This window comes from Chelon labrosus (assembly GCF_963514085.1).
Source record: "Chelon labrosus genome assembly, chromosome: 2".
In the NCBI taxonomy this organism is placed as follows: domain Eukaryota; kingdom Metazoa; phylum Chordata; class Actinopteri; order Mugiliformes; family Mugilidae; genus Chelon; species Chelon labrosus.
Window position 1 is genome coordinate 21,077,388 of NC_140338.1, and position 24,881 is coordinate 21,102,268.

A 24,881-nucleotide genomic window follows, 5' to 3' on the forward strand; every position below is an offset into this window, starting at 1 on the left:
ATATATGTATAAACTACATGCTAAAAACAAGATGCACACATAATAGGATGAGTGGATCAGTGGCTTTGGCAGCAACTCTGGTCTACGTCGTCCATGAATGAAGTGCTTAATGTGCTAATATTTACTGATATTACACAAAGATTTAATCTTGTTTTGCTTAATCAGTTTTTGCAAACTAAATTCTACTAATACTACTAACAGTGAATCAACATACTGACTTAGTTGTATGATTTTCTGCTGTTTAATGCAGACTTGAAATCTCAGAATTATGATTTCCTGGTTTCTGTCATTCATAAATTCACTTTGCCTGTTGCCATCCTCTTCTGTTGTGTTTTCTTGCGTTGTTTTTTCATTGGTTCACCCATCGTCATGGCAATGACAGTGAGGTCCTGGAGATACACAGGTCTATCCGGGGCGGGAGTGCCGAGTGCCTGCACACAAACAGGTAAAAAAAAAAAAAAAAAAAAAAAGACAACCATCTTCCACTTTATTTTAAAATATCATCATTGCCATCCTCACTATGCTTTAACAAGTCCATCTTAACACATCCAAAGTAAATTTTGTAAATGAAAATTGAATCAACTGATATCTTTAAATGATAAATATATTTCTGCTCGTCTGCACCTGCATGTGCCAAAACTGTCACATTAGCAGTAGTAGTACACTCATAAGTTCATGTCCAGTTCTTGTCTATCACCACAACACTCTCATAAAAACGCAGCCAACACAGTGATCACAGTATGAGGGGATTAAAGACCTGACCTCAAAGAAGGCAAAGCTCTTTTGATTCATTTATTTCATTTTTTTTTTTTTTTGCATTGGTCGCATTCTCTCACAGCAGTTACATATCGTTTTCTTGTCTTCCTTTACGCGCATGATGTCCATTCATACAACCAGGGGCATAGGTAGATACAGCAACACACTCCCCCCCAAAATGCCCCTCTTAGTAAATGGTATCCATAAAGACATTTACAGGTAAGCGTTTAGTGTGGAAGGCAGTCTTGCGTGCCCTTCTCTGTGACTGTCCAGCTCTCCCAGACTCATTTGTGGAGTTGGTGGGCCATTTAGTTGCGGTAATGCTCTCTCAACGCAATAAATGCCCATATGTCTCCCAGACCGCTGTGCTGCTTGTGCTTGCTTTGGTTAGAGTGTCTGCCAAGTTGCTTTGTCATGGTGCCGCTTTAGCTGGATAACAGTGTGTGTTGCTTTCCCTTCAGTGTTAGGACAATACTGCTAATATTCCATGTTGTAGCCCTTCAACTACAAATCACAAACAGTTCTTAACATTTCCCTACATGGGTGCAGTAAAGGGATGTTGTATGTACTGTATGTTATGCTGTCAGGTAAACCAACAGGTGAAACAACATAGGAAAAAATAAATAAAGTAATACTGAGTGATACAAAGTTGCTCTGGAGTCACTCCGTTGGGAACTCATTATGCTCTGGCAAAGATCTGCAAGGCCAGTCAAACAGCAACGTAGTCATACATGTCATCTGTGCAACAAAATGGCTGATTGGTTGTAGGACTGTCCGGTTTTGTGCACAAGTGTTTGTTTCTCTGTATCGGGTGAAACATAATTAAATCCCAAATCCCGACGGAGTGTTACCAGACTCATTTCTGATAGGGATTGAGTCGGGCTAGAGAAATGTAGAAATGCAGAATATCATGTCTAGAGAATCAAGCATCATAGAATCCAGCATCAAGGGGAAAAAAATTAAATGACAAAAAGCATTCAGCAGTTTACCAGCCGACTCTGGGTCAGTTGAGACACACCGAACTCACTGAAATATATAAACAATGAAATGAATTGTTGTTAAATTTGGCATTAGTGGTCCCTTAGTGAATCGTAACGACTGTGGTCTTGAGTAAAATGCTGACGAGCTATTGGATGGATTAAATTTGGCACAGATTTACATTCCCCTCTGAATCAGTTGTAAGCTGTCGTGTTTTCTCCCTCTAACATGACAATCAGATATAAATTTTAACTCGTCAAACTCGATTTTATGACCAATATATGTGCAGAACAACTGTCATTCCTGGCCACTTCAGAAGTACTTTGCCTCCCATCCTAGTTGGAGTGCTAGCATGCTCGTTACGTGGTTAGCGTTGACATGTTGAGTTTAGCTTAGCGTAGCAGAGCTGTTCACACTAAAAAGGAACTACCTGCAAGTAATTTTTAATGAATGCCACTGATACGTAGCTTCAAATTGACAGTCGGTGGTTGCCGCTATTTGAAGGCCGTGACAAGTATGAAATCACTTGTCAAGCTAGGCTTGACCAATCATGAGTTAGTTTAAACTGATGACAATCAGAGGTGAGTCTCGAGCAGTGGTGGGCAAACTACGGCCTATTTAATCTGGCCCATCGAGCGTTTACAAAATTGTCCTAACGGCCGCATTCATTTTGTCTTTATCCTGCAATATGTGGTGCGTTTTAGTTGATTGCACTAGATGACCCGCTCCAAAAACTTACGACCTTTGCTAAAGCCGCGTCTATCGTCTCTACTTGCAAGTAATTTATATTAATTCACCCTCAGTCTGATGCTGGCCCTGACCATCTGTCAAACCTTAAAACCCAGTGGGGCCCTTGAGTCAAAAAGTTTGCCCATCACTGTTCTAGCGTCTATTGAGGTCTGATGCAAACATTTCCGCACCAGACTTGGTAAGTGACAGAGCTGGACATATTGCTCTGCTAGCTAAGTTAGCCAAGGTAACTCTCAAAGAAAGAACAAATGAAATAATGTGACGTTAGTGGAATTCATTAAAATGTCTCTCCCCCGTTAAGGAAAGACTAACAGCATTCAGGTAGCAATTTAGTGTTATTTTTTATTATTTATTATTTATTTTATCTTCTTCTTTCTTTTCTTTTTTTGTACCCCCAGAGGGATAACTTCTTTTCATTCTGAATTGGGCACTGTCATTCTTAAAGACTCATGCACACGACAAGTAACAGTAACAGGGACTGAGGGTGCACAGTTGTATCAGGTGGAGGCTAAGGGAGGCCTCTCATACTGTCACTGAAAACTGTAGTTTAAAGGCCCAAGCAGTTGTCTGCCGTGCCCGTTGGCAGAAGCTGCCCCTCTGATGATAATATACTACTGACGAGCCCTCAAGAAACACTTCAGCGACTCCACGGCAACGTAGCTTGAAAACACGTTATTAGTTGTATTTAGAGGGGCCCTCCACATCCATGTCAAAGTCAGTCAGCTCATAAAACGGTTATATTTTTATTATAATGTTTAAAACTAAATTTCTGAAATGTTTTAGTAAATAACCCTGGACGATGATCTTATCTTGCTTTAAGGCTAGCTTTTATAGCAGAAAGCCTGGGTTACAATTTCAACAGATCTTTCCCTGAATTTTGTGGACATACAATACGAAGTTGCTGAAGCACCCTGTGTTAATGGCTAAATGGAAAAAAAGTCTAAACTGTAAGAAACGGTTTGCAAATTATTGGACGTGACGTTGAGACTATGTGAGTTGCAGTGTATGGGCTATAACATACAGCTATTGTCCTTTAATGGATTTATCCGGTGTTGATCCTGGCGTCGTCATGTGCACCAGAACAGAACACACTGATATGCAGCTTTCTCTTAATCTCTCTTTTTCTCTCTGCTACCTCTGAACGAGCATCACAAAGACATAATCATCAGTCATATTTACTCTAATGCCTCATTCCTGGCCACATAGCCACCAGACCTCCTGTACAATCCATTTCCTCCATTTCTCTCGGTTATGCTAATCCTTAATGATGCTCCTATACATTTTATAGATCTCTCCTCGCCACGTGCCGCCTCTTTAGATCGTCTAGATTGTCTTATGTAATCAACATCACACATAATCTCCCTGTGCACTATATGTGTGCAGGCCCTATCTCTATACTGTTACGTAATGAACTCCTCACTCTGAAGTCGCAGGCAGGATGCAGTTCAACTCATGTGTCCATTTTCTCCGTGTGGTGTTTCTGGGGAACACCAGTGGCACATTTTTAATTTAAAGGCCGTTCAAGCTTATATTCGATGTTGTGATTTGGATGTTGTGTTTCCTCCCCCCTTCACTCATTTTGCCGCTGCTTAATTTCTGTCGGTTGCATGTGTCATTTTTGTTTTCCTTTACCTTCCTTTGCGCATGGCTCTTTGCCCGCCTGCCGTGGGTGGGGTCTCTGCGTACAGCTCCACCCTCCCCGCATGCCTAAAGAACAAGCCGCCCCACAGGCAGGAAGGGGGCAGCACCTTGCCCCGTAGCATCCTTACACACCGTGTGCTCAGGTTCACTGATGAGGTCACGGTTAGGTAAGAACACCTCACACATCTCCTCTCTCGTCCTCTCACCCGCCCAGAACCTTTGCTTTTTTTTCTTTTTTTTTTTTCCCTTGAGCATGTACTGGTAAGGGCAGAGCATTAAACAAACCCCTAAGCTCTTGGTTGGCGTCCGTGTGAGGGCTGACAAACGCTGTGTGGCGATGTCATGCGACGGCACAGAGCCAACCATCTGTTAAATGTATCTGTTGTCACAAAGCAGCATGACGTGACACAGGGCTCACATGCAGCCGCGGCCGCTCACTGCTCTGCTCTCCTCGTTCCCCTTGCTCACTCCCTCACGCACACACACACTCTTACAAACCTCTCCCACTTAGACCTGGTTCCCATGGCAACCCACCAACCTCCCATCTCAGTGGTCTCAGTGTATGGCCGTGAGGAATGACTGGCTATGATAAATGGAGATTGAGCATCAGAGCCATTACATGTTACTGCTCTGTCTGATGGCCTCATTTTTTCTCTCTTTGTCTCCTTCCCTCTCTCTCTCTCTCCCTTCCTTTATTTTACCTATTCCTTTCTTGACTTTCTTTTTTTGTATCTTCTCGCCACCCACCACCCTTTTTGTTCTCAATATCTCCGTGCATACTCTGTGCTCTGCACCTCGTCTCCATCTCTGTTTCTCCCTCTGCCTTTTATTTGCCTGTCTACCGCCGTGTTGTCGCGGCGCAGCGACCTGCAGCCGTCGTTGGACAGAGTGAGGAGTGCCAGCACCACCTGTCTGAGACCAGACACCAACTTTCACTGCACTAACAGAGACAGGTATCGAAAAAGAAAATCTACTCAGTGAATGAACGCAGTGAATTTAATTGGCGGCAGATTCTGATTCTGACTTTCTTTTAAAATAGATTTCAGAAACAGTGACTCCGCTGAAGCTTCAGATATGTTATTCATTGTGGAAAGACACTTACGCATTTCTTTTTCAGTGTTATGATTCCGACCTGTAGTTGGTTACCTCACACTAGCGTACCGCAGAAACCAAAAAACGGGGGGAAACTTTGGGTTTCGTATGGATTAAGCCGTTTAAAAAAAAAGCTGAAAATGGGTCTAGTTTCGTCCTTTTGCAGCCTAAATGCTAAGATAAGCTAAGCTAACCATTACTTGCCTGTGTCTTCACATTACTTCACATAGACATCAGCGTTGAAGGAAGTCGATTAGCTTAACTCAATAAATGCAACAAACAACACCGTGTTAGTTTGTGCACATGTCTCTCACAGCTTTCCCACATTCCTTAAAATGTTTTAAAGTTCTCCAGATCTTTGTGACGTTACTCCAACAAGTTCAAAGAAAATTCACAGATTCTCTGTCGTCACTGTCACTCACTAACAACCTCTCCTGGTGTGCCCACTCTGGGATGCTGCTCCTCCCTCCCTCCCGCCCCGTCTAGGTGCTCCAACTCTTTGCCCCGCAAGACTCCCCCAAGCCCCCGGATCTTAGTAGAACATGTGGCCCCTGAAGAAGAAGACAGGTATACCGGGCCTGCCCCCCCTCTACTACGCTGCAGCTCTGCTTGCCTGCTCACACCTTCCTGACCCCACTCACCTGGAGGACTATCCTGCAGCTTAGAGCTCATCCTGTAGATGTTATACAGCATATCACAGATCTTGTGACCGGCACAGTTTCTTTCCCCTTCACTGTAGATATTTGTGGTCCCTCATTCTGCTGCACCTGCTTCTCTGCTCAGCACCCGCTCTGAATCCCCCACTTCTCTGGCTTGAAAGCACTTCCTTTGCTGTAATGTTCTTACTGGTGGAAAATCTTAAAGATCTTATAGCAGCTACAAACCTTTTTTTAAAACACACAAAAGCCAAGCTGCCATATGCATTATTTCCAACCTATGAGCAAGTATTCAATTTTTCCATTTATTTATTTTATTTTTTTCTGTGGGTCGCCATTTTCCACATCGTGTTTGTTTTTTTTCTTCCTCTCTCTCTCTGTGGCTGCTGTTTGCCGAAGCAGGCAATGTAGCAATTCATCAAGTCCAAACTGTCAGAGGGGCAGCAAAAAAAGCCTGGAGGGGGACAGGTAAGATCATTCATTCATTCAATCACTCATTCATTCTCATTATTATTATTATTCATCTCCTCTCACGACTGTCATCCCTTCTATTGTCTCTTAAAAGGATCATGTCTGAACTTTTTTGTCTAATCTTTTGTTCTTTTTAGTTGTTGCTCGTGTGTCCTGTATGTAGCGTCGCCATAACGTCATGTGGGCAAACTTGCTTACTTTAGGTACACTGGTGGAAATGAATGTGTCCCGCACTAAATCTTCCTTCACGACTGTTCTAAAGTATAGCTGATGTTGAGAGAGCGTCAGAAAGGGGGTGATTCAACTGGATGATCATTTAGGAGGATGTGGTTTGTGGTGCTGTTAAACTGGATTGAACTGGACAAAATTCAAAATAACATTAGCATGTGTTAGTACAAAACAGTAAAATTCAATAATACTACAAATTACAGCCTCCAAAATTAAAACATAGTTGAATCAACAGCTCTCTCAGTTGTTTGAAACTAATGCTGAATAACAGAACCCTCATGAAGATAAGATTCAGAGCAGGACTTATATTAGAATGCATTTGTTTTCACCAGTGTACCTAATGAACTGACAAATGAGTGTACGCAGAGCTTTAAACACATTATAGCACTCAATTTTAAGTTGTTATTTTATTTTAGTCCTTATTTTACTCGTGTTAGGATTATAAGCAGCTGAACTGACTCAGTTAAACATCCTAGCTTTGTGCAGAGCTCCCCAGTCTTTATGCTAAACTAACTCGCTGTGTGCATCTAACTCAACAAATAAGCGTAATGTGTACTAACAAATACAGCCGAGTTCTGTGGAAGGATAATACTAATGTTTGTGAAATAACTATTTTGCACAGTTCACGGTGAAGAAGTTATGTTTGTTTGTTGATAGACCGTAGCAGCTGTGGTTGGTAGCTGGCTGTGTGGCTAAATGCAGTGTGTGCTGTTAAGCGTCGCCTACGGAGCTGAGAAAAGAGCTGGACATCTTGTAGAGATCATTTTACTGTCTTTATACAATTTTAAGTTTTAATTTCTTTTTATTTGCTAATGGCAGTCGTATCCAGCCCACCTCTATCCTGAGGGGCAGTAGAGGGAGAGGGGGCCCCCTGAGGCCCTTTGGCCAGACAGTCCTGTCAGGGTCCTGTCCTAACTCACCACGACTGGACAGGTGCATGCTATTCCCAGTCCTACAGTACACCTCTGCTCCCTGTGTGCTGAGTTCCTCTCTCCTCTGCTGAGTGTGTGGTGATTGCACATGTGTGTGTGTGCTATATCCCAAAATGATCCTCATGAAGCGCTGTCCAGCACGGATGTGTGATATTTTTGTAAAGGATAAAAATATTTAAATTCATGTGTAATTTTGGGATACGTAGAAGAGCCACTTCCTTTTCCTTCTCTGATGATTGTGATCCACTCCTGCGTCAACTTGACCTTTGACCTTTACTGGCCACCAGTGGTTATTACGCTGTGGTTTATTGTTTGGACTGAGTGATGAATTGTTTCATATTAATAAGTTATTAAACCAAATTCACCCCCCCCTGCCTGTGTGTTTGTGTTGCTGCCTCACAGAGCACACCCTCATGGCAGCCCCTCTCCTCCATCGGGGACTCCCTCATCAGGTCGCAGGGGCAGGCAGCTGCCGCAGCTCCCTGCAAAGAGCAGCAGCATCGAGCAAGGTATGACATCCACTTACAGAGACCTCAGATAAGGCTGTTACTCTACAAATGCAAAACGGGAGAGTCAATATGAATACTGCATGCGAAGACTTTTAAAACCGAATTAAAGCCTTATATAAAAAAAAAAAAATCCACTCTTGTCTCCAGCACACATTAGTTTTGTTCCTTTCGGTTGGAATAAAATAAACTAGACACCGCCAGACTCAGTCATTATCACAATATGAGTCTGGTTACATGCCGTCATAATGGAGAAGGAAAAATAATACCTCTGCACAAACAAATTCAACTCCACGGTGCTCAGATGACAGATGTCACTGTTGCACTTCTGTTCATCGCCACATAAAGCCCACCCAAACCAACTGATTGGTCCGGCTAATCTTTGCCGTATCATTATCAGTTCCCAGCGGACCAACTCCAGACTGACTTTATGCCACGAAATTCTGATTTTAATATTATACTGAAATACCTAAAGCGGAATTATGCACGTTGAACCCTGTCAGACCATGTCCGGTTTTAGAAAACACCCGACAGTTCAGTTAGTAACAACTCCACAACCGTGAAGCCACTGTGGATCAGAGACACCAAGTAGAATCTAGAAATAAGAATGTCTCTGTCTCTCTGTCACAAAAATGACATCTGAAAAAAATAAAAATACAGCATGGTACATTAGAGAACAAATAACGGCCTTGTAACAATGAGACAGTGACACTGCAAGTTCTAAAAACTGTCAATCAACAGCTCAACAGTAGTGGCAGACAGCCTGTGCCACCGTAGCCTTGAAAGTGGTGAAGGCTTAGTTTTAAAAGCAGAGCATCATCATAGTCTGGTCCCAGAACAGGGACCCCCAGGCTGTATAAATGGTTAATGATTTCTTTTTCCAAAGATGCTCAATAGTGCCTTGTTAAAGTTTCCCCACAAGGACGTGTTCAGTCCCAGCAAGCCTTATAAATTAGATGGATCCTGTAGAAACTTTAAGACACAAAATCCAGGACAGAATAAAGTCCATCTAGGGCTTGCAGCAACACAAAGAGCTGTGAGCGCACAGTCACATTTAAATCTGACCTAAATCAGCGCATCAATGTTTTTTTTAAACTCAGATTTGATCAAAAAAGAGGGCCTCGTTAACCATTTCCACTCCAGATCCCAGATGCCCCTGAGCCAAGGCCATTCTGTGTATGTTACTAAAATGCAACTTGCCGCCATCTTTAGAAAGTTCAACAACGAAGCTGCCTGGTTTTACCACGACTAAAGTGGATGAATTTTCAAACAGGATCGATACCATCAGTGTCGTTGATGTGTTTACTCATAATTTTTGAGTTATTTACTTTATAATTTACAGATCTGATCAGGTAGAAAAAAAAAAATTCCTGATGTCATTCTGGCCAGCTGATAGAGACACAGACTTCTTTTTATTTCAAAACTCTCAGGAATGTTTTTGGCTCATCTAGCCTGAAGTCGTTCAATTTTGCCTCACATTGTGGAGCTTTGACCTGAGTGAATTTAGGGATAATTTGTAGGTGGAAATTTCTAAATTTCATGTAAAGAGGTTAAGAGAGTTTTTTGTATCTCAGTTTTGCAACTTTAAAAGGAGGGAGTTATTTGTGTGAACATTAAATAAACAGAGTTTTTTTTCCCCATTCTTTTAGAAATTCTCTGTTTCTGCAGGTAGATAATAAAGCAAAGGAATAAAAGAACCAGAACCACAGAAGTATTGTTACTGTATTTCTTAAACCACCATTCCAGCAGTCCTGGGTCAGAACGCATTTTAAAACAAGCCTCACTGAGAAGGCGCCTTAATGTTGAGATGACAGGAGTTTTCAAGTGTAACATCTTTTCTAAGTCAGATATGAACACTGTTTGTCCGCACGCAGACTGTGAGCCTTCTGGCCCTCTCAGTTCTCCATAATAACACTGGCACATGATGTTGTAGCAGTGCACATGTTGCTCCACCTAGTGTCAGGAAGCAGATCCTGCATCCTCAGGGAGTCTACCACCAAACGATTAAACACATTTCCAGAAACTGTGGCTACATTTCTTTAAACACAAAAGAGGTAACTACATTTTCAAATTCTCTTGCAAAATGAAAAAAAAAAAAGAGCACAAAAAAAACACACAATTCCTTCCACCAAAATAACACACACACAGCTATCACATCATATCGGGTATGCCTTACTTTACAGAACACTAAATAAACACTGATGTGATATCCAAAAAGGTATGTTTTTGGTTTCATGAAGCCATATTACATATTCAAATGCACACGAGTGCGTGGAAATAAGTTTTATTTGTCTCAAAATTGCATTTAGGAAAGAAAGAATGAAAAAAATATTGTGCAAAAGAGTGCAAAGTGTTGAGCTGAACTGAGACATGAGTCACATGTTCTATCAGTTGAGTTTGCACTGGTGCAAATAAGTCGGACTGATCGGTGTCTCTAGGTGAACAGAAAGCGCTGAATGATGCAATTTGTGTTCAGAGATTTACTCAACAGTGATTTAGAATGATATTTCAGAGAGACCAATGCAGTCGTCCTGAGCAGTTTGGAGCCATACTGTTAAATCATGAGCTTCAAGTTATCAGAACTATGTTCATACTTCCAACGTTTGTGTGTGCGTGAACTGGGAAAACTGTAAAGCAAACACTGTATTCTTCCGACAGGTTTTTCCTTCCTTCATGTTTTTGTCTTGTTGTCTCCCTCAGCCCTTGCTGTGGAGGAGCGAGCCCGACACCTGCCGATGAAAGTACATTCCTACCGACCTTCAGCCTCCCACGACCCAGAGACGGACCTCAAGATCAAACGGGAGGTCGGCATCTGTGTTCTTTGAATGTCTCTTCCCCCTCTGAGATTAGAAATGTCTATTATTTAGTTTGCAGTTTGAGCTAAATAATGAACCATGCCCTCCACCTTGTAGTTGTATGCAGAACAGAGGCGTAGCAGCGACAACATGTCGGCCAGATCTTCAGACAGCGACAGGAGCGATGCGTCAGCCCTCTCCCGTGCCAGCAGTGCCTCCCGCCTCAGTAGCACCAGCTACATGTCTATCCAATCAGAACGACCCGGGGGGCGACTCAGGTCAGTCCTCAATGTCCTGTTCTTACTGTATGTTCACTGTCTAGGGTGCTATCACCAGTTGTCTTCAATCAAGCCTAAATCATATGTTTGTCAGATGCCTGATAATCGCTGTGTGTCTTTTTTCCTGCACGCCACTCGTTGCATGTTTCTGTCCTTCTGCATGCTCTGTCTGCTCTATCCACAACACACTCACACACACAAACATATGAACGCACAACAAATGGTGGAAAACCAACTGAACTCAGATCCAAGTCATTAGAGGAGGAGAAGAAGGACAGGAGGATCTCGTGGGGGGTGAACGGAGAGGAGGAGAGGAGGAGGGCGGCAGGAAAGAGGCGCTTCTCTGAGGAGTTGAAGCGCAGGAGACACACTGTAACAGGAGACACAAGGGAGTCCAGGTAAAGAGCAACGCTGACGATGGCAGACGATCCATCTTCTCACTGTACAACCAGCTCCTCAAAGTGTCCCTGAATCCCAAATCGTTCAAGAAAACAGTGCACAACTGTAACTCTTAATGGCAGCAATTATAGACAGGGTTTTATTGATCTCTGCGGGGAGGTTTTCTTTCTGCCTGCACTGTCCACAGGGAGGTTAGAGGTCACATCGTACATACTGTAGCTGTTCACTAATACCTGGTTAAACTTCAGTTCTAGTTGGAGGGAAAGGTTCAGTTTGGTTTTCCATAGGGAATATCTGGTTGAATTATATTTAGTCACTCGTGCTCATTCACAAAGATTCATCTACGTTTCATAATGGGAAACCGCGGCAACTACACTAACAGCAAAATTTCAAATAACGAAGCCGAACCGAAATGTTCAAACTTAACAAATCGCTACAGAGCAGATAAAAGGAAATCACATCTCTTCACGTGGATCCACACAAACACTCGCACACTTTCCCAGCTGACCAGTCGCTGTGTCTTGACAGGGACAAATGACCCTATTCCAGTGGTCCTCAGTGGGCCAGGTGGTGATGTAGTGCAGCTTATTAGCTGGTTAATGTATCGAGGTCTGGGGAGAAAAGGAAAAAAAGGGGTGCGTTCTTTAAGGCCTCACCGTAGATCAATCCAAACAGAGCGTTAGAGAAGCCCCACGGCCTTTGACACAGTTTGTGGAGACTAAGGTGAGGGGGCTTGTGCGCTGGAAAGAGTCGCTTTTCTTTGTTTGGGTCATCAGCAGTGAAAACACACCACAGGGCCAAAAGTATCTGGACACCTATTTGAACATTCATTACCCAGCATTAGTGTTCCTCTATGACGTCCCGGGAAGACTTTTCCTAAGACTATTGAAATATTAACCTAAAAAAAATTCCCAAAATTCAGTCAGTAACAGCTCCACAGCTAAAATGAGCTTAATGGTTTAGAAGCGAAATGCTGAAATATAATAAGTTTCTGTGTCTCCATCTCCAGGAGAGTAGATATCTGTAAATAAATATGCGATACTAATGTTATTTAACCTGCTCTAAAAGTTCTGCAACTTTACGATAAAAACACACAATTCTGTTTTAATGGTACTGAGTGGCTGCCGCACTGGATGAGCTGTTAACTTCGGTGATTGTATTTCCATAACAGCCTGATCGCGTTACAGGGACCTCCAGGATGGAGTCCACATACTGTTTGCCATGCGTATATCCAAAAAACAAGCTAAAACAAGTCCAGGCAACTGGACTTTTAGGGTTTCCTGAAGACGTTTCATCCAAGTAGCTCCTTCAGTTCTAAAAAACTTGGAGAAGACGGGCGGAAAAACAGTTTCGATCCTGTTTCCCTAGTTTCCTCCAGTGACCGGTAAATATGTGCTCATTAACAGACTCTAGTTATTTTACTTTCTGATGGGCAACACCCACAGATGTTCCAATTCAAACTCCCCACCAGTGTTAAGAAGCTATTTAGATGAAACATCTGCAAGAAACCCTACAGGTCCAACGGCCCTTGTTTCAGCTTGTTTATTGGCTATACCATGACCTGGGTGAACCTTCACAGACACGTTTGCCATGGGGTGTACATTCAAGCTGACACAACTACAAAAAGAGAAAACATATACAAAGCAAAAGCAATCAATTTGATGAGATGAGACACTGTTCCCCCATGTTTTAGGGAGGGATGAATTAGTAATCCAGTGATGTCAGAAAAGCTGCGGGTCAGTTTTCACTTAGAGCGGGATATGATTATCTGTACTGAGTGGCTACTCTCCTAGCTGCTCCAGGACAGTTTGATGATAGGTTATGGTGCACTCAGACGAGATGAAACAGAGGTAGTGTGAGGTTGTACCGACACATCAGACCCTCCTCACATCTTCTTTTAATCTTCAAATTTTCCTCCTCCTTAATAGGCCTGTACTTCTTAGATACTGCTCCTCTTAATTTCTAATAATTCATTGGATGCTGCTCGTGTTACACGTAAAGTAATTTTTTTCTGCAGAGATTTTGCACAGTGCTGAAATATTCGACAGCTTAAAGAAAGTTTTCAGCCCAAAATAACATCTAGGATTAGACTGATTTTTTTTTTTCTTGCACTTGTTTTCTGGGCCTGTGTTGGTGTATATGTGTGTGTTTTGGCATATGTGTGTATATTTATCTTTGTGCAATCGTCACTGCATGTCCCAGATCCCTTCTTGCATGCATCCTGTGCTGTGACTGCCCGGACACCCTCCATCGCTCAGACCTGGATCCTCCCCTTCCGTCCTACCCCAGTTCTGCGCGGCCTTCCTTAACTCCCCTGCAGGGGGCAGTGGAGAGGCCTCAGTCCACCCTCCCACTTCCTGGTTGTTCCCCGGCTCCATTGGGCCACTGGAGCATAGCTTTTAGGGGCACGCAGGGAGTGGAGAACATGGGTGATAGAGGCAGTGTGGCCGGACTGTCCTGCAGCACGCTGGCCCCCTTTGAGGGGTTGGACATGCGGCGGCTCCTGCGAAACCCCAGGAGGCAGCATCGGTCACTATGCTCATGTGTAGTGGCTTGTTTAAGAAGAATGAACTGTAATACATAATATGAGCAGCTTTGGACTGCAAAACATTTTCTCTTTATTTTATTTGATCCCTAAAAATGAGGGCTACTGGCCTTGTTGGGTTTCTCGAAGATGGTTCATAACTCAACCAAGTGACTGGTGGGGAGCAGATGTTCCTAATAAAACCTCAACTCACCACCAGTCTTTTAGAACTGAAGACGCTACTTGGATGAAACACCTTCAAGATACCCTACAAGTCCAAGTTTTGTTTGTTTTAGCTTTATTTTTTAGATAAACAATGACCTGGATGACTGAGAACCTTCACAGACTTCTTATTTGATCTAGATAGAATAAATTCTCATCATAAAATGAGTCTGGTAACGTTTGGATTTCATTAAGAGACATGTTTCAATGATACAGAGAAAAAAATACCGAGGCACGCAACTGGATCGTCCTACAACCAATCAGAGCAACATAGTATGTGACATAAATTAACTGTGATTAAGGCATTCTCAACAAATGCCTTTTTTAAGCTATTTTGCCGTCACTATTCTTTTACAACAGATGCTATAGCAGCCTCTAAACAGCTTGCTACTCTGACTGCAGCCACTATGTTGTAAACTAATTCAACTCCATGACACTGAGATGATTTGTAGGTGATTGGACCTCTTTGCCAGAGCATAATCAGTTCCCAGTGGAGTGACTCCAGACCAACTTTCCCTTCCAGGCTAGCGATACACCACAGAAAACTGACATTTTAGTTTCAGTTTCTCAGAAGAATATATCACCAGTCTGTCATCATTTCAGTTCTTTAAGACCACAGATGTTTCTTCATCTGCTGTTTGGCTCACACGATGCCAGTCAGATATGTTAATGATCTCTCACCTCTAGTCAACCATGTTGTTTGTGTGTGTTCAACCATAGTAGAGGTACAGTACAATGTAAGTAACAGAGAGCTCAGTAACACCCTCGATCCAGCGCGCCAGGTCCCAGAGTCACTCAGTGTCTTCTCCCTCCAGTCGGCAGATGCAATCGATGGGCCGCCGCATGCTGAAGAGCTCCAGCGTCAGCGGGGAGATCTACACCCAGGAGCGCACCGACGGCAGCCAATCGGACACGGCGCTGGGCACGGTGGGCGGCGGCAGCAAGAAGAGGCGCTCCAGCCTCAGCGCACGAGTGGTGGCCATCGTTGGCAACCGTCGCAGCCGCAGCACTTCACAGATCGGCGGCCCTGGTGAGTTGCCATAGCAACCCCTCAAATTTAAACCGGTGACTGTCATATCCAGATGGTTCTGTGTGGCATGAATGTGCAACTTTTATTCCAAAAATGTGATCTGGTGTGTGTTATCATTATCATCATATCCTTCCTTAAAATGAGTTGTTCCATCGTGGTGATATTTAAGAATGATCCAAGTTCCTGCTATAACATGGCTAAAGCTGAAGGTGCAGCATAACTGAGCTCATAGCCTACCCGAAAAATCTTAAAGTAACTCCCTCACTGCAGTGATGGAAAGTGGATCAAGTGTTTTTTATCATTATTAGGAGATCAGATTTTCCCTTTGAACAGATTATCAAAGGTTTACACCCGTCCTCTACATCTGATTGAAAACTCCTTCTGATCAGGTCGGTCTGTTCTGATTGTGGTGGTTATATGAGGTAGTTTTATTCTGAATATTAGAGGAATACTGGTCTCCAAGTAAATGTAAATGTAGAAACTGATACGATGACCTAAACACACCTCCATGTCAGTGGGTGGTCAAAGACACAACAGACCAGGGAGAGCCATAAAACATTTCTTTTCACACTGACATTAACTCACTTGTAAAAGTGTCTCAGCCTGTCACATTGGTGCTTGCTGATGGCTACTGTAGGTGATCATATGCTTCTAAACGACAGGCCAGAGCTAGTTAATGTTGGTCGAGCTTATGCACTGAGTTTACTACGAAGGAGTGCATAACGGACGGCACAGGCGGGTAGTGTTTAGTGCTGACGCCTCGAGTCTTAACCCGCTGGCCGGCTGGGCCCTTTCTGTGTGGAGTTTGCATGCTCTCCCTGTGCTTGCGTGGGTTCCCTCCGGGTGCTCCGGCTGTCCAGGGTGTACCCCTTTCACCCAGTGACAGCTGGGATAGGTCCAACCCCTTTCACCGCCCTCTAGTGTTTAAGCGGTTACAATGAATGAATGAGTTTGCGTACCTTTTTGGGATGTCATGGTGTCAGGATAAAAAATAGGCAGCGGTTTAACAATATGAACCATAAGGAGTGATGGGGATGACTGTACCTAACTTGCCTACATTTTGCCATTTATAATGTTGCCTTTAAAGGAGCATACAGCTTTAAGCGACAGAAAGATAAACCTCACTTATCCTGAGCAGGTTTTCAGCAGGTGGTAGTAGTTGAACCTCGGCTGGAGTTGAGTGAGATCTCCACGACGCAGCCGCTACTTTAAACTGCACCTGCGCCTTTAACATGCTCATGTGACTTTGGCCTTGTCATTTATCTTAAACCAGAGAAAAGCTGATGACAAACATGCACACGCAGAGACAGGGACTTCCCAGGGGATTAAACTGTACCACAGGCATCACAAATTGTAAGCATTCTTTTGTTCAGTAAAAGACAAACCAGCCGAGTGCTGGTTACAAAGACAAACAACGAATCACATGTTTCAGAGAGTTCAGAACATCCAGACTGAGAGCCCCTCGCAGCTCAGCCCCCAGTCACCCAGCACAGTCTATGTCCAGATCCTCTTTTACCACAGGGGCGTGTACGATGAAAGCCAAATCCTGTACTTCCCTTCTTTGTAGTGGACTTTAAAAGCTTTTACAGAACATTAGGCCTAGAGGGGTCTCTCCCCCTGCCCCTGACGCAGAGAGGAGTGAGAGGAAGTAGAGGCAGCACAGAGATCAAATTTAGTCAGAAAAAGCTTTCCTGGTCATGATGGATGACAGCAAACACAGGTAAGGGAGGCTCATGGTTTTTTTTTAACCTTAGGATTTAGGATTTAATTCTGATAATAAATTAATGTAAGTAACATTTCATAGTAGGTTGTGTAACTGCTCAGGTATGACGTGACCTCATATACGCTGCTGCATTTCCCAGGGTTATGACTCTGAAGATGGACCCAGTCAGTGTCGTTTGGGTGTTTCTTCTACCCAACGATTTCCTGTTTACTAGTGAACACTGCATTCAGGCGGACATGGGTGTGACCTTCGGACAGAGAGTCTTGAGCTGAATGAATGTAATCTGGAGTTTGGCTTCTCTGTTTCCGAATCTGTTAACAAAGACATATTGACGAAACGTGCTGTGGTACCATTAAGACTCAGTTCAATTCAATTCAGTTCAAATTTATTTATATAGCGTCAGTTACAATACAAATTGTCTCAAGACATTAGAAAAAAACCCTCCCTTTTAACGGGAGAGAGACTTGAGCAGAACCCAGCTCATATGCTTGAGACAGAAAGAGAGAGAGAGGAGCGAGGAGCAGGAGGAACAAGACTAAAGACCAAAGCATACATGTCGAATCTCATCGTGACACAAGAACAAGATATAGCTGATTATGCAATGAATATAAAACAGAGCACAGTGGCATAAAACTGTGACAATAGCAGTTCTATTACAGGTGGGCTAGCTAGTATAATGAGGTTGGAGAATGATGTATTCAGGTAGGAGTGGATAACTGCAGGCTATGATGACTGGGCATTTAAATCACTACTCACATGAGAAGTACTACTCAGAATATACTCAGAATTATCCTTTTAAACATACAGTACCTTTCAGAAACAGGTTGCAAGGGGAATCATAATATAATAATAATAATACATTTAAAATAATACTTATATAAAATAATAAAAGTTGTCATAACACAAGAGGTAATACTGAACATACTAAAGTATCTATACTTTAAACTCTACCTCGTTTCATGGATCGCATTAAGTTAATCTATTAAATCAATCAGTTAAACACACATGATGACGCAACAGTTGGCTTAGCTTGGCATAAAAAACTGAATCATTAATCAGCTTTTATGCTAAGCTAAGCTAAGGTAAGCTAAGCTAACTGCAGCTTCATGAAGTTGTGAGTTGTTCCAATCATCTCATCTCACCCTGCGGGCTGGAATACAAAGAGCTTGTAAGACAATGGAGTATAATGCTGTCAGATCACTGAACAAGCTTGTGGCAAAAACAACTGCTGCTGGGGTTCACTCGTCTCTGCAGCATCTGCAATCTGACTCAGGAACACAGGTTTCTTGTCAGGTGTCTGACTTCCCCGCTCTCTTCTTTCACTCAGATGGGAAAAGTAAGAAGGAGAAGGGTGTTCCCATCCAGAGGAGCACAGAGACGGGCATGGCTGTGGGGATGACCAGGAACATGAGCCGGCAGCCCAGCAGAGAGTCCAACAACGGCAGTGTGAACAGCAACTCTGAGGGAAAGTCAGTAAACCACATCCATTCTGTTTTCTGTTTTCTGCTCTCTACGTCACATGTTGAAGAAAATGATGTGGCAGTGAAAGTTGTGTTACATAATCCTCTGGGGTACTATATACAGACAGAGACGTCCATTTCTGCCTGTATGAGTCACGTGGTTCAACTTAGACTAAGTGCGGTGATGAGGAGTTTCTGTCACTTGGGCTGTTATGGCTAGCTTTTAAGTCGATGATTAAAAGTGGCGGCAAATGTTTCCCCCGGGGGCAGCAGAATGAAGACCCAGAGTATGTAGAGGGGGCGCAGACCAAAGCAGGAAAGAGAAACCACTGATAATATTTTGATGGGTTGATACGCGGGTGATTAACTGTATGTTGGTGATACTGGTAGTTTTCCACAAAGTAATTCATGTTTGTGTTTTCTATTTTAGTCTTTTCCCAGGAGTGAATCTGGGAGCCAGCAGTCAGTTCAGCGACTTCCTGGATGGACTGGGACCAGCTCAGTTAGTGGGCAGACAAACACTGGCTACTCCTGCCATAGGTATGAGACCAGCGATACTGCGCCCTTATCACTGCTCTGTTTCTTTTATTTTTATTTTTTATATATATTATATTATTAATATATTTTATATATTTATTTGTATTCAGAATTTTTTTTAAATAATTTTCATTATATTTTTATTTTAATAGGTGCATATATTTTATTTCTTCCTTTTTTATTTTTTAATCATATTTTATTTTCTGTTCTTTTTATTATTTGTAATAATCTCCACATATTTGCTTTCCTTCATTATTTTTTATTTCCAAGCCTTAAAAATAGCACAAGCCCATTGTGCCCGTTGTCTCAGTAGCATACAGAGTCATTGATCTCTTCCTGTTGTGTTAAACCAATCATCTTTTCTCTGTGCTGTGTTCCCTAGGCGACATCCAGATCGGAATGATGGAGAAAAAGGGTCAGCTGGAGGTGGAGGTTATCAGAGCTCGAGGACTTGTACAAAAGCCAGGATCCAAATCTCTCCCCGGTAAGGTCCCGATGTACCTCGAGATACCAAACAGCTACTAATCCCCGCAGCTCTTCGGAAACATCAGTCACACATTCGGCGCATTATGATTTGATAAGCGGCGCACATCCATTATAATCCAGGACAAGCTTTCTCTGCTCTTTCTCTTTCTATAAAGCTATAACCAGCTGTAATCTGATCTCCATTATAATGACGAGGTGATGTGTTCCCCGCTAATGGCTTTTTTTATTGTTTTGCATTTGCCTTCAGCTCCATATGTCAAAGTCTACCTGCTGAATAATGGAGCATACGTAGCCAAAAAGAAAACCAAGATTGCACGGAAAACACTTGACCCACTGTACCAGCAAGCACTGCTATTTGAGGAAAGCCCGCAGGGTAAAGTCTTACAGGTGAGCAGGAGATTTATGTTTCTTCATTATAAAGTTAAAGGCTTTCTTTTTTCCAAATCTGTACATATGGAAGTAGAACTGTGCAACTTCACAGGACGTTATTTTCCTTCAGGTGATTGTATGGGGAGACTATGGAAGAATGGACCATAAAAGCTTCATGGGAGTTGCACAGATCCTACTAGAGGAACTGGACCTATCAAGCACAGTCATTGGTTGGTACAAGTTGTTCCCACCGTCCTCCTTGGTGGATCCAACGCTTGCCTCCATAACGCGACGGGCTTCTCAGTCATCTCTTGACAGCTCGTCCGGACCGCCCGGAGTCCGATCCTAGTGGACCAACAGCTCTGCACCACTCGGCGAGAACATAAACTTGAGAAACGTACTACAGAGACAACTCAGACAAAAACAACAACAATCAGAAATGATCACAATGAGAAAGCTTTGTTGGAATCTGACAATCACTCCTGCCGCGGTTACTTTTGTTGTTGTAGGGAGCGTCACATTTCAGTGTTTCATATATATTCAAAGAAAAATAGCATAGTTTTTCTCTGTGTATGCTGAAGAAGCGGACCTGTCGACAGGCAGCAGCTCCCCAGACGGCAGACGTGTCAGAGAATCAAAACGAAGCAGGGTGGTTTTTAACTGAATCAACAATAGCAAAGAAATGTATGTAAGCATTGGAATGTATGGACTCGAGACAAGAGGTAATCACCCTCCACGCCTGCAGGTGGCACAGTCTGCTTTGCAGTGGCCTCCTCCAGAACCACAACAGACTGCCGGCACTCCTGTCCCCAGGCAGGGTGCTCCCATGTGGGTATTCAGTCTGGAAGCACAGGGCCTTCTTCTGGTGCCTAGACCTTGGAGCCGCATCACTGGTCCCTCTCTGTCGGAAAATCCTCTTTTCAATATGTTTACCATGGCTGCTCTGAGGCCACACTGTTTTAGCGTGTTTGCTTTGTCGTTCATTTCTTTCCCTTTGTTACTACTGGCACAAAAATGTTTTTACAGTGTGTGAAGTGCTCATGATAATGTTGTCAGTCTGGTGTGTGCATGGAGAGAAAAAACAAAACACAACAGATAAAAAAAAAAAGGATAAAAACTATTAAATGTCTGCAAGTGTAATGCAGGGGGACTGGTGATGACGACACAGCTTAGATTTTTACACTTGACAATGAGATTAGCGTTGTTTTCCTCGTTCCACCGCTGACAGAAACATCCAGGCCAGTCGTCTTTGTATAGATGTACATTAGACCTCCCAGGAGGTTGACCAATAAATAAAAATTTATGTCGACAAATCACACGGATTAACCGCCACTTTAAAAAAACGGAAAAAAGAAAATCTTTGTTCACCTGCGTGAGAACAAAATAGGACCATGCCATTTTTTCACATTCTTTGAGGAGCGCGTCTCCTCACCACAGCACGTTTAAGGTTTTTATCCGACCCTTAGGTTAACTTTTATTTTTTTAAATTAACCACAAGCACAAGAGCTTGATTTTTTACAACAAAAAGTTTAACTTTTTGAAGAAAAAAAAACGCGTAGTTAAAAAAAAAAGGAAAAAAAAGCAACAATCTCTGGTTCCGTTCATTTCTTTGGGTATTAGTCAAACAGAAAAGACGAATCACTGACAGTTTCCCTTGTGCATCTCTGTGAATGTGAACGTAACCAATCAGACTGACCTGTCGGGACACCAACACCAATGCTCATCTTCCGTTTTGGCCTGCAGACTCCTCCCACCAGGAAAGAGACGGGGCCAGCATGACTTTGGAACCTGTTCCAAGCTGCATGCACATTTTTGTAAAACGAAACTGATACAGAAAAAAAGATACTGAACTAGATACGTGTGTTAGTTCCACATACTGTAGGGCCGCTTGTATGTTGCATGCAGTTGTACAGTTTGCTCGTACTTGAATATTAAAGAGATTAAACCAAGAAACCGAAGCCATTCCCATTACGCAAAGAACTCAACTACAGTCCGTCCCACGTTCCTCAGTCCGGTGCTGAATGTCCTCAAACTGAATCCCAAGATTACTCTGATGTCTTTCCTCAACCCTCTGGAAGATGTACTGTACTGCACAGTAGTACTGAGCAGACCTCACAGCCCCTCTTACTGTTACTCCACATCATAGTATACCTCCAAGGGGCTGAGGTGATGTATGAATAAATATGTACAAATCAGATCTACTTATATGGAAATATGAATTATGTTTCAACATAATGATTTCAGATATGCTAACACGTGAGCTGAGAAGTTATAATAAGAATAAAAGCAGATGCACAGACAGTCATACACTGTAAATACTCAACAGCCATTCACTGGGTTATCAGTGGGTTGAGTGATTAATACAAAAAGGGGCCAAGTCATACAGCGAGGAGCGATACATGTTGTACGCCATTAGGGGCCACGTAGTGGGGCGTCAGGGCGACGGACTTGGTCTCAAACACACGGTGTACCACTCCCGTAAGAGTCGTCGTCTGAACACTTCTTTGTGCTTCAAACTCAACGTCTGAACCCGAGTCACGTTCAGCCCCATTTCAGAAGACCTTTTTTTTTTTTTTCTTTTCATTGTCCGGTGACGCTGGTTTTTCTTTTTATTCCTTTCTTTTCTTTTTCTTTTCTTTTTCTTTTTTTTTTGGTCAGTATTAACGGGAAAAAAAATATTTGCTGATTGTTTACAACTTCTGTGTTCCACTGAAACAAGAAAATTAGAAAAGATTAAAGCATTCACTGCAACATTTCTTGTTTGTATAACAGATGTGGCTCAAATGATGTGTATGTTTTATATATAAAAAAAGTTCATTTTTATTATTTACAAATAAAAAAAAGAATGTGTGGAAAAAAATTCAGTTTTTTCTTTTTATTATTCGCTCTGTACCGAGGCCGGAGTACGTAAAAAAAAAAAAAAAACCTGTTTGTGGGAAGGCATATATGTTTCTTAGTCCCATAAATGTCAGGTCAAACCGAGGGGACAAAGTCAAAGTTTCACTGGAGAAAAACACATTTTAATATCTGATCCATGAATAAACCTACATCACAATCTCTGCTTTGTATATTGAGACAAGTCACTTCTACAAACATTTAAATAAGCTGTCAATCTACAATTTATAACCAAAAAAATTTGCTCGCCAGAGAACTATTCTGAAGACTTGCGTTACATTAAAACATTGTGCAACAGCCGTGGTATATAACCAGTTAAAGAAAGTGAAAGAAAAGGGAAGGAGGACAGCATCAAGGAAGAATTTTTCATTGCACGCCATATAGTCGCATGGTACCCTCCCTGCAGAAGAATGTGTCAGATATTCATAGTTTCAGTTTCACATTTACAGCTACACAAAAATAATCACTGAAGACAATAGAAGAAAGATAAAACACAGCACAGTCAGTAAGTCAAATGTTACCATGAAACTAAAGGTAGACTGAGCCTTGAGCTATGCCAGCAGCTCTTTGAGGTTTTGCTGCTAGCTTTATCACACTAGCATGCTCACAACATTTAAGGGAGGGACGTTTGGTCTTCTGGCCCATGCATCTCTATTCCAGCCTTGCAAACTGTTAGCATAGCTGGGCAGGTGTGCTGCAAACTGCAGTAAAATCCTGATTTGAGATGCATATGCTGATGTGCTGTATGCATGTTCACAGAGGTGATTCTAGAGTCTGCTGGGGTCCCTGGGCAAACATTCGAAGGCTCTTGATGTCAGGAATTCAAGTCTTCATCAGTGTTCAGCTAACTAAGAAAGAAAGAAAGTCTTTGACAGTCAGCACTTCTTGATCCACTTTGGTCTTCGAGTTCTTCTTCTTCGAGGTGTTTTTGGAGTCACTAACTTGCTGATACCAAAGAGAGAGTGGGGAAATGTGCTGAGATCATCTTCCTTTAGCTATATTTCTTTTTCTAGAGAGTGTGTGAAAGTGTGTTATGGGTGCGTACTTAACACTTGGCTTGGGCAGGATGCAGACTAGGGGTTGACTTCACAGCTGTGAAACGACGCTTTAAACATGATGTTCACTAGTCATGTGACAATAACAACATGGACTGAATTGTCAATTCAATAGTCAAAGGTATTAGTCAGTGAGTGCACCATGTGAGAGACAGATGTTATGCGAGTGTTGAGAGTTTGCAAAGTGAGAACCGCGTATTAGAATCATCATACGACTGGCCCAATATTTTTCATGCAGGAGGTTCAACCGGCTACGGCCGACAGTTGCCCGTGTTCAAGATTCAATAAACTTGCAGAAAACCCTCAGTAGCTTATTTTGTGTGAGACTCTACAATATGCATTCAGGTCAAGAATGTAGGTTTCATTTCAAAACATTACTTACTTCTGCGTTTATATTAGTGACGTCATCGGCTAATCGATGTTGACTCGACTTTCATCACATATTAGTTGAAAATCTGAAATCGTTCAAGCCCTAATGCAGACACACTGTCTTTTGTGTGACACAGTACTGTTTCGCAATGACAAAACAAACATTATCAGCTGATGTGGGCCTTGGGACAGTTCATTATTCTGCTGGGACCTGGACCTGGCATTCGAGGGTATGTTCCTTAGACATGTACCACCCACCTAGACCAGACCAGGCACCCCCACCCCATAGCAATGACACTCCTTGAGGGCAGCAGCAATCCCCAGCAGGATGCAGCCTGACACAGACACACACACAAAAACAGTTTAGGAACAACTCTAGAAAAACATGAAAAACAACTCAAGGTGTTGACCTGGCCTCCAAATTCACTAGATGTGAAACTGATAGAAACCCATAGAAGTATCTGTGGGATGATCCACAGAGGCCCCTCCCCTCAACCCACAGGACCTGTTTGGAAGGTGAACATAATGTTATGCCTAATCAGTGTAACATTCAGTCATCCAACAAACAAGCTCAAACAAGAGTAACTGGACTCGTGAAGTTTCTTGAAGACATGTTACCACTCCTCCAAGTTTCGAAACCCTCTGTGCAGGGGAGTTGGACTGAGATATAACCTGCCATAACACAGGCTTCACTTCCGTCCCCGTTTCATCTGCGTTCACCCCTTAAGA

At 42.7% G+C, this 24,881-nt stretch overlaps 1 protein-coding gene across 9 annotated transcripts in view; it reads left to right on the forward strand.

Moving 5' to 3' along the window:
• Positions 1–20,263, forward strand: part of rims1b (regulating synaptic membrane exocytosis 1b) — a gene marked incomplete at its 5' end in the record, with an annotated part of 68,488 nt that extends 48,225 nt beyond the window's left edge. The window contains 17 exons of one of the 9 annotated variants that reach the window (XM_084567253.1): positions 383–445; positions 898–975; positions 4,173–4,292; positions 4,989–5,078; positions 5,704–5,784; positions 6,276–6,341; positions 7,392–7,505; positions 7,907–8,013; positions 10,711–10,814; positions 10,923–11,083; positions 11,329–11,481; positions 15,044–15,258; positions 18,309–18,450; positions 18,872–18,981; positions 19,361–19,462; positions 19,712–19,851; positions 19,964–20,263. In XM_084567253.1, coding sequence (XP_084423379.1) covers positions 383–445; positions 898–975; positions 4,173–4,292; positions 4,989–5,078; positions 5,704–5,784; positions 6,276–6,341; positions 7,392–7,505; positions 7,907–8,013; positions 10,711–10,814; positions 10,923–11,083; positions 11,329–11,481; positions 15,044–15,258; positions 18,309–18,450; positions 18,872–18,981; positions 19,361–19,462; positions 19,712–19,851; positions 19,964–20,182 — 2,065 coding nt within the window. In that variant the 3' untranslated portion in view covers positions 20,183–20,263. Of the gene's footprint in view, positions 1–382; positions 446–897; positions 976–4,172; positions 4,293–4,988; positions 5,079–5,703; positions 5,785–6,272; positions 6,342–7,391; positions 7,506–7,906; positions 8,014–10,668; positions 10,815–10,922; positions 11,088–11,328; positions 11,482–15,043; positions 15,259–18,308; positions 18,451–18,871; positions 18,982–19,360; positions 19,463–19,711; positions 19,852–19,963 lie in introns of all 9 variants that reach the window. The other 8 variants (XM_084567254.1, XM_084567255.1, XM_084567257.1 and 5 more) reach the window with 8 other exon arrangements.
• Positions 20,264–24,881: the final 4,618 nt, after the last annotated feature.